Genomic DNA, 19,103 nt, shown 5'->3' on the forward strand with positions numbered 1-19,103 from the left:
TGTTAGCCAGGATGGTCTTGATCTCCTGACCTCGTGATCCGCCCGTCTCGGCCTCCCAAAGTGCTGGGATTACAGGCTTGAGCCACCACGCCCGGCAAAACCTATATTTAAAAGAGAAATCTAAAATCAATAACCTGAAATTCCACCTTAAGAGACTAGAAAAAGAAGACCAAACTAAATCCAAAGCAAGCAGAAGGAAAAAATAATAAATATTAGAGTACAAATAAATAAAATAAAGAATTTTAAAAATTAAAGAAAACCAAAAAATCTAAGTTCTTTGAAAAGATCAGCAAAACTGATAAACCTTTTACCAGACAGACAAAGCAAATAAAAGAATAGAATCACATTGCTAAAAGCATGAGAGAAGGCACATCATGCTTGCCTTACAGAAATAAGCAGGATTTTATGGAAATACTATGAGCAACTGTACACCAACCAATTAGATAACCAAGATGAAATGAAAAAATGTCATAGAAATATACAAACTGATGGAACTGACTGAAGGAGAAATAGAAGTTTTCATTGACCCTATACTAAGTAAATATGTTACTTTAGTGATTTAATAACTTCTCATAAAGAAAAGCCCAGGCTTAGATCTAAGCCTTCACCATTGAATTGTACAAAACATTTGAAGAAGACTTGATACCAATCAATACCAGGGTTTCACAAATAATTCTTCCAAAATATAGAAGGGGAAAGAACATTTCTTAATTCATTCTACGAGGCTAGTGTTACCCTGATACCAAAACCAAAGGTCACTAGAAAATACAACTATAGACAAGTATTTCTTATGACTACAGTCATAAGACAGCCATAAGACAGAAAAATCTTCAACGAAACTCTAGCAACTGATTCAAGCAACTTATAAAATGGATTATACATCAGTTTTAAGTGAGATTTATCCCAGGAATACAAAGTTGGCTCAACAACTAAAAACCATTCAACATAATATAACATATTAATAAAATGGACAAAAACCACACGATCTCAATACATAAAGAAGCATATATACTCTGCACTAGAAATTCAAAATTTTCTTAATTTGCCAGTAATTAGTGGCTATAACTTGTCCTGTCACTGTGAATAATAAAAGTTTTGAGAATTGCAATTATTTGATTAAGTTATAAACCAATACAGTACCTGTTTCCATTTGGTTTTGTATATACCAGCCTCGGACTGTAGCTTTCAGATTCATCAGAACGCCTAAATTTTAAAAAATTATTTTGTTTTAATTGACAAATAAGTGCGTATACTTTTTGGGTACAATTAGGTGTTTCAATAAATATACATATTGTGTAATGATCAAATCGGGGTATTTAACATTTCCATTATCTCAAACATTTATCATGTATTTGTGATGAGAACATTCAAAATCCTCTCTTCTGGCTATTTTGAAATATATCATACAATATTTTTTAAATATAATCAGCCTTCTGCACAATAGCACACCAGAACTTATTCCTTCTATCCAGCTATACCTTGTACCCATTAATCAATCTCCCTCCATTAACCAAGCTCTCTCCAGGCCCTCTCTCTTCTCCTTCCTCAGCCTCAGGTAACCGCCATTCTAGTCTGTACTTTTATGATATCATCTATTTTAGATTATGTATATGAATGATACAATGCAATTATTTGTCATTCTGAGCCTTGCTCACTTCATTTAACATAATGTCTTCCAATTTTATCCACATTGCCACAAATAATAGAATTTCATTCTCTTTTTATGGCTGAATAGCATTCCATTGTGTGTGTGTGTGTGTGTTTATATATTATATAACATTTTCTTATTAATTCATTCATTGATGGACACTTGGATTGATTCCATATCTTGTCTATTTTGAACAGTGCTAAAATAATAATTGAAGTATAGATATCTCTTGAACATACTCTATTTATTTTGGGTGTATACCCAGTAGTGGAATTGCTGGATATTATGGTAATTCGGTTTACAATTTTTTGAGGAAACGCCATACTTTTTTTCATAGTGGCAGTACTAATTTGCATTCTCACCAACAGTGTATGAGAAAGAGTTCCCCTTCATCACACAGCGGGGCCTACCATGGGGAGGGGGGAGGAGGGAAAGATTGCACTGGGAGTTATACCTGATGTAAATGACAAGTTGATGGGTGCTGACGAGTTGATAGGTGCAGCACACCAACATGGCGCAAGTATACATATGTAACAAACCTGCACGTTATGCACATGTACCCTAGAACTTAAAGTATAATAATAATAAAAATAAAGAAAGAAAGAAAAAAGAAAGAGTTCCCCTTTTTTCTCATCTTTTCCAGCACTTGTTCTCCTTTGTCTTTTTGATAATAGTCATTCTAACCAGGGTGAGGTGATATCTAATTGTGGTTTTGATTTACAGCTCTAATGATTAGTGATACTGGGCATTTTTTATATACCTGGTGGCCATTTGTATATCTTCTTTTGAGAGATGTCTATTAAGGTCTTTAGCCCATTTTTAAAATCAGATTTTTTAATATTGAGTTATTTGAGTTCCTTATGTATACTGGATATTAACCCCTTATCAGATGTGTACTTTGAAAATATTTTTCCCATTCTGTGTATTTTCTGTTCGCTCTGTTGATTGTTTCATTTGCTCTACAGAAGATTTTTAGTTTGATAAAATTCCATATTTCTACTTTTGTTTTTACTGCCTGTGCTTTTGGATTCTTATCTAAAAGAACCTTGCCTAGACGACTGATGGCATGGAGAATTTCCCCACATTTTCTTCTAGTAATTTTATAGCTTTGGGTTTTACATTTAAGTCATTAATCCATTTTGATTCGATTGTTTATAGTGAGAGGTAAGGGTTTAGTCTCATTCTTGTACATGTGGACATGCAGTTTTCTCAGCACCATGTTGAAGAGGCAATGGGATTCATCCCAGGGATGCAAAAATGGTTGAAAACATGCAAATGAATAAATGTGATACATGACATCAACAAAATTAAGGACAAAAAACACATGGTCATTTCAGTAGATGAAGAAAAAATATTCAAAAAGTTCAACATCTCTTCATGATGAAAGCTCTTAACTAATTAGGTATAGAAAAAGAATGTACCTTAACACAATAAAGGCCATATATGACAAACCTACAGCAAACATCATACTGAATGGAAAAGGTTGAAAGCTCTTTTCTAAGATCTGAAACTGTGAAACAAGGCAAGGATACCCAGTCTCACCACTTCTCACAACTGCTGGTGAGAAGTCCTAGAAGTACTAGAAGTCCTAGCCAGAGCAATTAGGCAAGAGAAAGAAATAAAAGGCATCCAAATTGGAAAGGAGGAAGTCAAATTGTCCCTGTTTGCAGATGACATAATCATATAAATAAATATATATATATCCATACACACACACATATATGTGTGTATATATATGTGTGTGTGTGTATACATATATATATATCCCTAAAGAACTAAACAAAAAATTGTTAGAATTAATGAAGAAAATAAGCAACGTGGAAGGATACAAAATCCACATACAAAAGTCAGTACCATTTCTATAAGTCAATAGTGAACTATTTGAAAAAAGAAAGTGATTCCATTCACAATAGCTACAAAACAATAAAAGTCCTAGGAATAAATTTAACCAAGGAGGTAAAAGATCTCCACAATGAAAACTATAAACACAAATTAGAAAAACAGAATAAGACACAAATAAGTAGAAAGACGTCTTATGTTCATGGATAGGAAGAACTGATACTGTTAAAATGTTCATGCTACCCAAAGCAAGCTACACATTCAATACAATTGCTATCAAAACACCAATTACATGCTTCCTGAAATAGAAAAAACATTCTAAAATTCATATGAAACCACAAAAGACCCAAAATCTCCAAAACTATACTAAGCAAAATTAATAAACCTGGGGACATCACACTACCTGACTTCAAAATATACCATGAAGCTATAGTAACCAAAACAGCATGGTAGTGGCATAAAAATTGACACATAGAACAATGGAACATAAAAAGACACGTGCAGTTGTATGTTTATCACAGCACTATTTACAATAGCAAAGTCATGAAATCAATCTAAATGTCCATCAGTGGATGACTGGATAAAGAAAATTGGTACATATATGTATGTACACACACAAACACATACACAGACACCATGGAATACTACTCAGCCATAAAAAGGATGAAATCATGTGTCTGCTGCACCATAGATGGAACTAGAGGCCACTATCCTCAGTGATATAGTTCATAAACTCAACTACTGCATATTCTTACTTATAAGTGGGAGCCAAATAATGGATACACATGGATACAGAGAGTGGAATAATACACACTGGAGATTCCAAAAAATGGGAGGGTATGAGGGGGTGAAGACTGAAAAAATACCTGTAGGGTGCAATGTTTAGTATTTGGGCAGTGGGTACACTAAAAGCTCAGATTTGTTCACTACACAATATATCAGTTTAACAAAACTGCACTTGTACTCTCCAAATCTATAAAAATAAAAAAAAATATAAAGGAATAGAGAGTACAGAAATAAACCTACATATTTACAGCCAACTGATTTTTGACAAAAGCACCAAAATACACATTAAGGGAAGGGCAGTCTCTTCAACATATGGTGCTGGGAAATCTGGAGATTCCTTGGATTTTTACCATGTGCAAACCAAACTTAAGTTCTTTTCACTAAAACTCTTTGTGTTCTGTATCTTGGTTTAGATCCTGTATTCTGGTTACTTACCTCCTCCAATCTTGTATCATATTCCTTTCCCCATTACATTGGCCTTCTGCCAGTTCCTAGAACTCTTTACCACATAGAAGACTTTGCATTTGCTGGTTTTGGGGTTTTGGGAGGTTTAGTTGTTTTGTTATTATTTTGGCCTGAAATGTTTTCCATCAAGCTCTTGCATGACTGACTCCTTCTCATTTTTTAATATTTTAGATTAGAAACCACCCTCAGAGAGATCTTCTCTTATCACTGTATCTAATGACGCCCCTCCTCACCCTGTAACTCTACTTTATTTTCTTCATAGCATGTACCACTATCTGTTACTATATTATTTATTTACTTGTTTATTGTCTGTCTTTTCTCACTAGACTGTAAGCTCAATGAGGTAATGGGGCCTCATATGATTTATGATCTCTGTGTCTTCACTATCTAATATGATGCCTTGATATTTGTTGAACGGGTAACTGATTAAATCAATTTATCAAGCAACTGGTTTCTGACAATATTTCAAAAGAAATGCATTCTCATTTGTGCTAACATGGCAAGATTGTTTGTTACTTCCATTTTTCCTGGGGTGTGTTACATACCAAGGCTCAGATAACAGAAGGAGGCATTTTGCTAAGCAACTAAAGACAAGGAGATGCTTTAGCCATTATAACTCATATGAAATATAGTGAGGGGCCCATTCAGCGAGTGCAAAAGTTCTAAATGTCAGGTAGATATCCTTTCTTCAGGAACCAGTCCCTCCACCCTACCCCAGCTCCTCCATGAAAGTAGAATGATTGGAATTGAGATGAGGGGGCAGTTTTATAGGAGAGAAGCTGAGGAATTAAAGGAGCCCAAATCCATGGAGGAAGGAAAGCAGAAAGAGGTCTAACTGGGAAGAATTCTGTTCCCCAGTGGGTGAATAAATTCCATCATTATCCATGTACTTGCAAAAGCTACAATGTTAGGATCATGTAGAATCTTTTTTAAATGTCCTTTTCCTTTCTTAACCACATGAAAACTCAAAATTATAATCATTTCTACTTTTTAAATCGCTCCGTCCCACTCAGTTCAACCCACTGTCTAGTATATTATGCCTATGGGTCACTGACACCAAAAGGCATTGTGATGACTTTTTAAATACCGTCTTGGCTTCAGTTTCACTCTTTTCCACCAGCCATCCCTACGACAGCTAGGGTGATCCTTCCCAAGCTTATATCTGGTCATGTCATCTCTCTCCTTTAGGCATGTCCACAACTCGTTGTGTGTACACACATGTGTGTACACACATGTGCATATTCCAACAGAGGTTCCCACTTGCCCATTAGAAGTTTCTTCTGGGGACTCTATAATAAAAGGAAGAAATCCAGGACTGCAAAAACTCTTAGGGTAGGCAATTTGGACGTTTTTGTTTGTTTGTTTGTTTTTGAGACAAAGGCCTTGCTCTATTGCCTGGGCTGGAGTGCAGTGGCTCGATCATTGCTCACTGTAGCCTTGAACCCCTGGGCTCAATTGATCCTCCTGCCTCAGCCTCCTGAGCAGCTGGGGCTACAGGCATGTGCCACCATGCCCAGCTAATTTTTAATTTTTTTTTTTTTTTTTTGCAGAGACGGTTTCTTTCTGTGTTGCCCAGGCTGTTCTCAAACTCTTGGCCCCATGCAATCCTCCTGCATTGGCCTTCCAAGGTGCTGGGATTACAGCATAAGCCACTGCACCCAGACTAACTTGGATATTTTATGCTATTTATTAAGCTTCCTTCTGGCCTGTGACTCCAGTGATACTATTAATTCCTTTACCACTCCATGTGCTCACATACTTTTTGCCTTGACTATGTTGTTCTTTTGCTAGGAATGTCCTTCTTTCACCTCCTAAAGGTGGCGTCATCTTCTGAGTATCATTTACTTTAGGAATCCTTCTGTAACACCCCACTCTGAGCAGGAGTAATAGTGCTCACCTCTGGTTTTACTTAACACTTGTGTTTATTTCACTAGTGTGCATACTCCTATATTCCAAACTGCACTACAGCCATTGTGGTTTCTCTGTCTCCCCGAGTAAATTGTGGGCTTCCTGATGTGATGGTGGCTACTGTGCCTTCACAAACTTTGTTTACCAGTACAGGTCAGGCTCCAAGCAGACACTTGATCAGGTAATTTTCAATTTGTTTTTGTTTTCTTCTTCCACTTATTCGTGTCTTTCCTGCTTTGCCCTCTATCTTATGAGAAGAGGGTATTTTTTTCTCCACAAATCCCTCTATTCCCATATATTATTGCCAAAGACATTAAATCATTGCTTTTTGCATAAAGTAAGTTGCTACTCTGGCCAAGTGAATTTTCTGAGATACTGATAGCTGCACAATTTATTGTCACATCTGTGTTAGGATCTGCTTGGATTTTCAGGGTGAATATTCAGGGCTGTCTGTGCCAGGTACTCAGCTTAAGTTAAGAGCTCCAGCAAGAAATTCATTTTCCTTTTTAGGGGTGGAAACAAAATCTTTCATTGCTTACACTTTCCATGAACAAATCTGTTTAGATTTTACACTGTCAAAATCTTGGGTAGATTGGATAGAACATGGCACTATCTTTAAACAAAAAGTGTTGCAACCATCTGAACAGCAAAGGTAAGAAGACATATACAGATGATTCCCTGCTTAGGAGTAGGGGTACCCCAAGCATATGTACTAAAGATAAAAGACTCTGGGGAAAAATAAGAGCACAAGGATCTTATGAAATCACATTTCACTGATAGTATTATGACTGCCTCATATAATATCAGTATAAATTTTAGGTAAGGGTATGAGAAGGGTTCTGAGAAGATTTCCCTTTCTTCTTGGTGATAATAGTTTAAAGGTCCACAATTCAAGCTGAGAGCCCTAGATATCCCATAAGTAAAAGAGGATGCTTTGTTTTTAAGGTGGAATCATAAGGAATCATAGCCATCTATAGGAGAAAGTCTCTAGACCACAGGTTGTAAATTGGGAGCTTCAGGTGTGATTTGTTTGATCCACACACTGTTTACAACTTTTAAAATTATTTGCTAAGATTTTACATTTGGGAGATGTCACATAAAATTCCACATTTGCTTATTATTTCACAAAATCAGAAGATTGACAACATTGGGCTCAAATCCTACATGGCTTCAATCAATCGAGGCCAAATAGTGACTATCCCTTGTAGATAAGGATATGCTTTCCCTTTCCTCATAACCTCCATCACTTTCACCTCACTCCCTGAGAAGGGAGTCTAATATCAATTGCCAGTAATCATCTCACTTGCACTTTTGTTTTACTTACAAGAGAATTAAGAGCTCCCAGTAGAAATGAGGAAAGTGAAAGAGTTCTTGTACCATATCTATCAATTTTGTTTTTTAATTAAGACATGCTGAGATGGCTATACTTTAAACAAGATGGGAGAGTTTACATTTTCTTATAGAAATAAAAGATGTTTTCCCATCTTTAAGCACACAAAGCATGCTTCTATTGAAAACATAAAACTTCATATATCAAAATTATGCTATTCATTACAAAAAACATGATTTTATATAGAAAACTGCACAATGAAAATATTAATTAAAACATTGAAAGTTAAGTTTTGTGCTTCAATGCATACACTAAATGTTATTGCTAGAAAATGTGGTTACGCATTCAGCAACAAACCTTTATAGGCATCAAAATGTTTCACAGGTACTAAACTTGTAAAAAAAAAAGTCTATTAATTGCATCAGAAATTTATGTGTCCAACTAGAAATATTGTTGTTGTTGTGTTGAAGAAATGACTGAGACTATATACAAGGCAAGTTATGTGGAAAAGTTAAACTTCCTGTGATATTTTCCTTTGCAGCGTATGAGAGCACAGATATAAAAAATACCATAGAGTTATGAATATTTGTTCATGATGTCAATGAGAATTTTGATGTGATTGGAGAAATTTTTAGTGTGCTACTCATCACAGACAAAGCAGGAAATGACTTATTTAGGTGTATTGAAAAAGTTTTAAAAAGTGTAATGTAAGCAGATCACAATTAGTACCCATGAATAACTGTTAATGTCAGACTTGTGAAATGTATATCCAATGTTGCAAAGTTTTGCAGGGACCCAGCATTTATATTTGCTTATTGGCAGATTCACCAGAAATTATTTGCTTTGTGGTAAAAGGTTTAAATAGAGTATATTATGGGTATAGTAGTTGCCACCATGAGCTAGAGGAACCCCTCTTCCCCTCTGGCTTGAACAACAGGCAGCTCAAAACTTGAAGGAAAAGGGTATACAGTATGTGATCAGCTTCCCTTTATGAGCCTGGGTGCCTGAGTTAGGGCAAGTACTCACCCTAGATATAAAATCCACGGTGGAAAGAGTTAATCACGTCAGGGAAGGAATCAACTCATTTCTTTAATATACTGACTAACATTAAGTAACCCCACCTCATTTCTCACCATTTCCCTTACTCACACCCCTGTTAATCTATACAAATTCTGTACTTGACATTGGAATTCTAAATGAAAGCCTTGACATTAATGCTGATGCAAAAGAAAAGGTGTCAGTTGTCTTGTTTGCATGTCAAAATGATAATAAGTTATGAAAGAAAATTAATTATTGTAATTTTAATTTGGAATTTTCTTTTTTAACTTAAAATATCACTAGTTTGAATTTTGCTTTCTCTGATATGCTCACCGCATAATTAATTTAATTCGTGTTACTTTTCTGCCAGTTTATTTTTTCTTACAGCTAGCCTGATTCACTTATTCAAGGTACCTCTGTATTAGTCTGTTTTGCTTTGCTGTGAAGGAATACCTGAAGCTAGGTAAATTATAAAGAAAAGAGTTTTATTTGGTTCACGGTTATGGGGGTCTGTACAAGAAGCATGAAGCCAGCATCTGGTTTCTGTAATGACATCAGGAAGCTTTTATTCATGGTGAAAGGCAAAGCAAGCCAGTGTGTCACATGAAAAGAGGGAGCAAAAGAGAGAAGAAGGTGCAAGGCTCATTTAAAACAATCAGATAGCCTGTGAAGTAATACAGCAAGAATTCGCTCATTACTGGAGGGGGGTGGCATCCAGCCATTTGTGAGGGATCTGCCCCCATGACTCAAACACCTCCCACTGGGCCCCACTTCCAACACTGGGGCTCGCATTTTAACATAAGAATTGCAGGGGCCAAATATCCAAATTATGTCAACCTCTATGGCTCCTGTAGGCATTTGAGTCTGTGACATCTACATGAGATAATATTTTAGCCATTCTTTCCCCTGCCCCTACTGTCTACTCTCCAACAGAAGAAAAAGTTTATTGACTGTCTAGAAGACAGTCACTGAAGTATGAGAACACTTTGAGTTCATTTCTATGTACACAGCATATACTCCAGTAGCTATTCAATGAGAGTTTATTGGATGGATGGAAGGATAGATGGATGGATGGATGGATGGATGGATGGATGGATGGATGGATGGATGTACTTCAGTTGAAGACAGACCACATACCCAGAACTCTTTGAAGATGGAAGTTTTATTTCAATCTCATTTGAGTTTAATATCAAGGGTAATTATTCTCTGTTTCCTTCAACTTCTCTTTATTGACTCTTCTCTGCCTTAGATGCCTATACAACAGCTGAAGTGGTTTATTCTTGGACTCTTGGAAAGAACAAATCTGTGGAAGTGGCACAGGATGGTTCTCGCTTGAACCAGTATGACCTGCTGGGCCATGTTGTTGGGACAGAGATAATCCGGTCTAGTACAGGTATTTAACTTATTTTATTTAACAAACATTTCTCTAACCTGTACCGCATGCCAGTCACTGTTCTAAGTGCTTATAAGTTATTTAATCTTTAAAACAATGTTGTGACAAAGGTAGTATTATCATGAGAAAACTGAGGTATATAGAAGTTCAGTAATTTGCTCCTTGTCACAGTTATGCAATGGCAAAACGAAAACGAACACTTGTCAGATTGGCTCCCGAGACCATCCTCTTAACCACAATTGCCTGCTGCCTCTTGGAGAGTGGTGCAGAAGGTGAAGGGCATTAGGGTTATAGTATGAGAAAAGAAAGCAGATGGAGGCCATGGTGGGCAAAGAGCTTAGCTTTGTTCCTAAAGATTGCATTAAAATAATTGCTTAACTCAGCCTGTGCTGAGGTGGCACATTAACTAATCCCAGCAAATGTCAAGCACACAGCCAGGATGTCCAGGGAGTAGCCATGGAATTATTTTCTTAAGTGGATCACGTAACTCAGAAAAAAGCTTGGTTGGCAAAACCTGCTAGGTTTTATCAATGGCTAACTCTTGGATATTGACAAATGGAACTAGAGTTTTGTTCTGTGGCCTTAAGTCCGTCCATTTTGAAATGACCCCTGAGCAGTTCAAGGGGCCTAAGGAACGATATATTCTGGATCTCAACTAACCTTAGAATGTTCATCAAAATGGAGTATATGCTGAGGCCCACATATCACATAATATTTTTTTGCTATGAAATGATAGAAGCTTTCAACATTAATTTTCAAGCAACACTTGTCTCTGTGAATCCACAATTATACATGTCCTTTTATCTCATTATCTAGACATACGCTGTTCCCTCTTGTGATGTCACTGTCTGTCATCTCCTCTGCCCCCTGTTCTCCTTCCACCTCAGAATCAGGGAAGGGTGCCTAAAAAGAATCAACATTTGAAATGGAATTGAAGGACAAACAGGATTTAGAGATCTGGAGTTAGTGTGGGAAAAGGGTATTCTTGACAAAGGCAACACCGAGATGTCAAAAATCCAGAAGTATGAGAGAGCATGGCCTGCTAGGGAAGCTGAAAGCTGTTCAGAGTAAGATGCAGAAGGGATAGAGAGTGTAGGGCTGCGGGGGTGGGTGGGCTGTTCCATGGGGTCCTGGGGTCATGTGTGGCAGGCCTCCGGCTGGACCAGTCCAAGTGGCACAGGCAGGCAAGGTGTGGCTGGCCCCAATCTGAAGAATTCCCTCCCTCCAGTGGGTGAGTACTGCTGCTGGGGTAAAGTGCCTGGCTTTGGCAGAGGCAGTAGAGGTGGCTGGCGGTGGGAGTGTCTGGGCCTCCTGGGCCCTGTCCCTGTGCCCCAAGAGCGCTCCTGGCCATCATGCATTGGCTTACCTGGGCCACTGCGTGGCCAGGGCTCAGAGCCCTGGGATTGTGGGCAGGGTCAGACAGGGACCCGTCCCTGGCTTACTTTGTTGAAAGTGAAACAGGGGCATTGACATACTTTTCCTGCACTGGCTGCACAGGTACTGCCAGCCGTCAGGACCCTGATCCCGGGACTGTGCAAGCAAGGAGGGAGAGGAGTCATTTGTAGGTCTCACACACCCTCCTGTCCCCTCATGTCTGCATTGGACCCCTTACATGTGTGAGCAGAGAAGCTGGCCTCCTGCTTCCAGAGGTGCCACCACCACTGCCACTGCCTGGTTTCCCCTCCCTTCCCCACCCCAACTTAAGGGAAAAAAGGAAGGAGACCCCAGGAGGAGGCCAAGGCTGCAGCATCTCATAGCCCAAAGTTGTGCACTGTACAACTAGGCCCTAGAGGCTGAGGGCCTGCCCTTGCTGCTGCGGGGATTTCCTCCTCAGAGTGAGCAAGCAAGAGAAGTCCCTGTATCTGTTCACTCCTCTCACCTCCCCGTCTGTGCTGGGCACTGCCCGCCTGGCATCAACTCTTGAGACCAATCCTTGGCTGCCCAATCAGACCCCACTCCCACTTCATTTGAGTAAACTGCTGTTGGTCTCATCTTTAGCTCACAGAAGATACACGTTCATGACAGGAAAATTAGAAATACATGGAGGAGCAAATATTGAAAATTAAAATACTTTTTGTTTCCACTTTCCAGAAGTATCTTAGAAGATTTTGGTACATTAACTGATTATTTTACATTTGGTATTTAAGACGGTTCCCTTTGTATTTTCTGTATAAATATGTTTTTATATAAATGGGGCCATAGTATTGATACTGTTTTATAAGCTAATTTTTATTTAATTTTATATTATAAATGTGTTTTCATGTCACTAAATGCACATAATCCAAGTAAAATGTACACGAGATTTAGTAAAATATTTTAGCAATTAGAATGAACACACCACACATTTCATTTATTACTACTTGTTTTGGTTACTTAAAAAAAAAAATGAAAAGCCTTCCTGTCAGGCCAGGGCATAGTTGACAATGATGATAGTCCCCGTTGTCACTAGGAAGTGTAGAATTTCATTGTGAAACTCAATAAAATAGTATCTTTTTTGGTAATGTTCTCATATAGATGGATCACAATCTTATTTAAACAATCATCTACTATTATATTCTGTGTTTTAATGCTATAAACAACACTGTAAAGACCCTTCTTTTCCCTATAGCATTTTGCTCCTGTGTAAGTATCTGCCTAAGATACAGACAGGATATTGAGATTGCTATTTCAGAAAGTAGACACGTTAAAAAAAATTGATACATATTGACAAACTGCTATTCTGAAAGGTTAAAGAATTCTCACTACTATTATCAGTGATGAGCATGCCAATTTCCCCTCACCCTTGCCAACACAGGTATCATGGGTTGAATTGTGTCCCCTGAAAAGATATGTTTAAGTCCTAACCCCCAGTACCACAAAATGTGACCTTATTTGGAAACAGGGTCACTCCAGATGTAATTAGTTAAGATAAAGTCATACTGCAGTGGAGTGGGCCCTAATCCAATATGACTGGTATCCTTATAAAAAGGGGAAATTTGGACATAGAGACATAAACACGCGTGTGCATGCACGTGGAGAATACCATGTGAACATGAAGTCAGAGATTGGGGTGATGCTTCTATAAACTGAGGAACACCAAAGATTGCAAGAAAACAACTTGAAACTAGGAAGAGGCAAGGAAGGATTTCCCTACAATTTTCAGAGGGAGTGTAGCCCTGCTGACACCTCAGTATCAGACTTCCAGCCTCCAGAACTGTGAAAGAATACATTTGCTTTGTTTTAACCCATCCAGGGTGTAGTACTTTCTTATGGCAGCCATAGGAAAATAATGCAACAAGATATTGTCGTTCTTGTTTTCTTACTGTTTTTCAAAGTAATACATGAGTATGGTGGTAGAGTTAATAATGATCAATTTCTGAGCATGTAATATGTGCAAAGCATTTCCCTGAGGGCATGTATTAACTCACTTAACCCTTGAACAACAGTTTGAGGTGGGTGGTGGTATTATCTGAGGTTTATAGATAAGGAAATCGAGGCTCAGACAGATTAAATAATTTTCTCAGGGTCACACAGTTGGTAAGTGGTAGAGCAAGATTTGGAAACAAGGCAGCAAATTTGCTCCAGAGTCTATAAACATAATAACTACATGGACCACTCCCTTTTTACTTTGCATCTAGAAGGAAGGATGTAAGGAAAGAAGGAAGGCAGGAAGAAAGGCAAGGAGGGAGGGAAGAAGGAAAGAAAAGAAAATTTAAAAATCAAATAACAGAAAGGTATATACTGAAAAGGAGCAGTTCTTATTTTAACTACTTATGTTTTACTTCTGATGGTTCCCTCCATAGTTCTGAATAATGAGCTTATACTGCTGTTTTTCACCTTTAGAGACGAAACATTGATTCCCTACTCTAAGGTATATGAGTGCTTATCTCACTTCCATTGCCCCTACCTCTCCTTTTCTCCAAGTCTTGATAGCTGGATCAAATAGTTAGCTTTATTTATTGATCTAACAACCCTTCTGTCCTCATATCCTCTCCTTCTTTTTTCCAACTTCTGCCAACTAAAAGTTTGCTTTCATTGTAAAAACAGATTAAAATGTACACTTAGTTCTTGTGGTAGGGAGAATAGTGGTCCCCCATAGATGTCCACATTCTATTCCCTACAACCTGTGAACATGTTAGGTTACATGGAAAGTGGGGATTAAGGTTCCTAATCAGCTGATTTCAAAATAGATTATTCTGAATTATTCAAGTGGCCATAATGTAACCATGAGGGTCCTTATAAAGGAGAGGCAGGGAGACCAGAGTCAAAAAGAAAATGAGTAGAAGATATTTTACAGCTGGCTTGAAAGATGACAAATGGGGCCACAAGCCCAGAAATGTGGACTACACAGAGAAGCCAAAAAGGCGAGAAAACCTATTCTTCCCTAGAGTCACCAGAAGTGAAGGCAGCCCCACTTACATCCTGATTTTAGCACAGTGAGACCCATTTTAGACTTCTGACCTTCAGAAGTATAAGAGTATAAATTTGTGCTGTTTTAAGCCAACAAGTGTGGGGTAATTTGATAAAGTACCAATAAATAGAAAACTAATACAGTTATATACCCCTAATTAAGCTTTCAATACTTTCTCTATAGATTGATTTAAAAAGGTCAAAACCAGCAAGAGAAATTTGTATTATTATGACTGTGTAAATACTGTCTTTTGTTGGGATTGCATTTCTTCTTTAAGGGCCTACCACCCACTTAAATTTCCCTAGTTTTCTGTAGAAAGACGCTTCAGAGTATTTTAGAAAAAGGCACTCAGGTTATCTTTCTTTCGACTGGGAGAGTAAACATATTGATACAGCCACTGTGCCTATGGAAGTAGGGCTTGTAATTTTTCCAAGTTCAGATCTGCAGGAAATGTCCCTATTTTCCATTCCCATTCTTGAGACCCTCTCCCTTTGTCCCTGCAGCCTCCAGGTCTGTGTCCTCTCTGGGCGGTGCCAGCAGGGACCTCCCTTGTAAACTGAGCTCCCTCTGCTGCTTCTCATCTACATTGAGGCCTGCTTTCTCCATTAGCACTTTCTGAATTCCAAAATTCTCTTGAGCTCTTTCATTCATTCTTTACTGTTGTTTTCTTCCTTATGGGTTTATTCTATTTTACTGTTTTCACTGGCACTTGATGAAGTCTTAAGAGAAAGAGGAGGTAAATGTTGCTGCTCAGTCCGCTATGTGAATTGGTCATCTTTCCAACTTTTTACCTATATTTTTTAGGAACTGCATTATTTCCATTTTAAAATTTACATCTCGAATATAATCTGGAGTTTTATTTTTGGTTTGCTCTATGAGGTAACCAAATGTACCAGTATCCATGAATGAATAATCCAGTGTTTCCTCAGTGAAATGAGATGCTGCTTTTATCATATACTAAATTCATATGTGTGCACATACATACACATACAAATGCATAAATCTGTGTCTGTATTTATTATTGTCTTTCATTGTTGTCTCTCTGTCTATTTTTTATATGTATCACATTATTTTAATTATTGTAGATAAATGTTTTCAAACTGTGTATATATACATACACACACACACACACACACTCTTTCTAGGAAGATACTAGGAAGAGGCTGTTAATCATAGTTACCTAAAAGAAGGAGATATGAAATGGGTAATTTGGGGGCAGATTTAGGAGGGAGACATTTTGCTGCACATACTTTTATACCTATTGATTTAGGAACCATATAAATATTATTACCTCACGTATATATGTATTGCTTTTATTGTGACCATAAATTATAGGCGTTCCTTTCTAAATTCTGCATACACTCTTCCATGTAGGGTCTAGCATATGAATGGAAATCTAGGCCAGAGAAAGGTCGGACCCACAATCCATGGATGTTCTGATTGGTATGGCTGGCTTTCTCTCCAAATGCTGTCAGTCCTCACTATGAACTAGCTTCAAGCAGAGGCTGTCTGCTCTTTGCTCCAGATTCAAACATGTATTAAATAAATGAATGAAATTCCTCAAAGTCTGTGGCTAGTTGTTGACACCATCCCCTATTTTCCCTAATTTGGTGAATTATTACATTAATTTTCTAAAATGATAGTTTGGATGTGTGATCCTTATATATCCATCTTTCCTAGAAATTTGATCATTTGTTAGAATGACAGTTTTATTATTATTGTCATTGTATATATTATTTCTTTAGATGTGTAGCATAGGCAAGTGAAGATAATGCATAAAACAGGACATAAAGAAAATCAGAGTGATGGAGATAAAAGAAAACAGGAGGCAAGATAAAGAACAAGGAATAGAGATAGAGAGAGGGAAAATACCTAAGATAGATTTAAGAAAATATATCCACTTACTTTTTTATGATGAGTTAATTTGCCAAGCTAAAAATTCCTCCTGTGTGTTTCAAAACCTTAGAAACTAGCTACGTTGTAAATGTGTTTTATGTTCTATTATCAAATATTTCACATTTAACACAGATGGAGTTTAAGAGACTGAAGTGCAAAGGCAGGAGAAAATTCTCCCAAATCACTTAAAGGGTCATCCCTCATAATCAGAAAGACAGAGAGACGCAGCAATAAGGGTAAGGAGGGAGAGAATCTAACAAACCCACTTCAGGAAAGTATAGTCAGTTATGTAAAGCATTATTTAGCTAAACTGTTCGGCATTTCTGATACATACATAATAACTAATTTGTGAATACATATGCATTGTATGTTTTATATTGTACCCTTGAATATTTCATATACAACATACACAACACAGATGGTACATAATGAGCTTAATAAGCTGGGACACAAGGGTGGATGTGGGATGGAGGAAATTGTGAAATCTTCCAGTTTGATTAAAATTTCAGTTCTCTCTTTGGCAGGGAAGAAGATGTATAGAGATGGAAAATATCAGAGTTGTGTTTAAGAAAACTGATTAAGTTAATTGACATAATAAATTAATTTGCTAAGCTTTCTAAAAGTCCACTTGTAAGTTCCACCCATAGAAATGATCTAAGTTGTGAATACTTGTGAATATATAAAGGTGTCTTTCCATTGTCCCTTTGACGATTTCACACTGGACCCAGATAGTCTGCAATACAAGGACAGAAACAAGGGAAATCTTTGCAACCTAGTAAAAGGTGTCAGTTCTTACTAAAGAGAATTCCTTTCACCTCTTCAGAAGACAGACAACAAGACAGAATGAGAAAGAAAGAAATATAGAAAAGGAGAGGATTGAGGAAAATCAATGTGTTCAACTGTTTTGAGTCAGTTATTCAAAACAAGTGGTTAATTTTATAATCTTTTGAAAAGTCCATTTGCTTTGCCTTTTAGATCCACAGAATGTAATTAATTTATGAATATTTATTACATCTTTTATATATTAAATATTTCACATGATCAGAGATAGGATTAATAGGTAGGGTTTGGAAATGTGAGACTAAGATGGAAAAGAGAGAGAATTGCCTAAGCTAATCAAAGTCCAGCTCTCATGAAAAACAAATCCCCAGTGCCTTCTCAGCGGGGAGAGAGTGAAGGAAAGGGAAAGGACAGAAAGAAGTAGAGATGGACACAGACAGAAGATAAAACAAAGAAAGAAAAGAATTGAAAAAAGAGGCAGAGAGAAAGAAAAGAGAGAGGAACCCCAAAGTTGTAATTTTTAATTTGCTAAACTTAAAATAAGCCTACTTGTAGTTTTTGTGTGCACATAAACAAGCTAAGATGTGAATACACATTCAATATGGGTTGTATATTGACCCTTGGATGACCGGGTGGTGCTTCCTAGGTTTAGGTACAAGGGAGTGGGTAGAGTAGAAAAGTGGGAAATTGCCTCTTTCGGGAATCCTGCCAAAACCAAATGTGGGTGAAGGAAGAGAGGTGAAAAATAAGAAGCTCTGATAAAAGTGCTGTTAGATAGGCATATTGCAAGGGTCTTTGAGGACTATTTTGGAGAATCTGGCTTTTACTCTTTGAGAGATGGTAAACCATTGGATAGTCTTGAACAGAAGACAGACAAGATATGACTTACGTTTTAATAAGATAATTTCTGGCAGGTGTACTATGAATGCATTGAAGAAGTGTCAAGGACAGAGCAAGGAGACCAGTTAGAAAGCTATCACAGTACTCTAGGTGAGACATGATGGTGGCTTAGACCAGGGTGGTAGCAGTAGAGGTGGTGAGAAGTGGTCAAATTATGGAAATATTTTGGAGAAAGAACTGGAATAGTTGGCTGATTGATTGATTTTTGTGTGTGTTATGTGTGTGTGTGTGTGTGTGTGTGTGTGTGTGTAAATGTGTGAGAGAGAAAGGAGGGAGGGAGAGTGAGCAAGATAGAGAGAGCAACAGAACACAGTGAGGTTGAGAAGTCAGTGGAAAGTCTCTTGGGGGAGCCATTTTGAATGGGTGTGGGGGATGGGGAGAGTGAAAACCAAAATCTTGATTTTCATGTTAAGTTAGGATGCCTATTAGATCCCCAAGTAGTGACGTCTAATATATAAATCTTAGAGTTGAGTAGAGAATCTTAAGGCTCCTGTAATAAAGTACTACAAACTATGCAACTTACCAGAAATGTGTCTCACAGTTCTTAAGGCTAGAAGTCTCAAATCAAAGCATCAGGAAAGTTAGTTCTTTCTAGAGATTCTGAGGGGGAAAATCTGTCCCTTGCTTCTCCTTAGTTTCTGGTGGTGGCTGTAATCTCTGGCATTCCTTGGCTTGCAGCTGCACCACTCCAATCTCTGCCTTTTTTTTTTTTTTTTTTTTTTTTTTTTTT

General features: G+C 37.5%; 1 protein-coding gene across 1 annotated transcript in view; it reads left to right on the forward strand.

Moving 5' to 3' along the window:
• GABRA3 (gamma-aminobutyric acid type A receptor subunit alpha3) overlaps positions 1-19,103 on the forward strand; it is a 63,780-nt gene that overhangs the window by 7,504 nt on the left and 37,173 nt on the right. The window contains exon 2 of the mRNA XM_017862197.1: positions 10,264-10,407. Within this exon, the coding sequence (XP_017717686.1) occupies positions 10,264-10,407 (144 nt within the window). The remainder of the gene's footprint in view (positions 1-10,263; positions 10,408-19,103) is intronic.

The sequence above is a fragment of the Rhinopithecus bieti genome, unplaced genomic scaffold (assembly GCF_001698545.2).
Source record: "Rhinopithecus bieti isolate Rb0 unplaced genomic scaffold, ASM169854v2 scaffold_64254, whole genome shotgun sequence".
Lineage (NCBI taxonomy): Eukaryota > Metazoa > Chordata > Mammalia > Primates > Cercopithecidae > Rhinopithecus > Rhinopithecus bieti.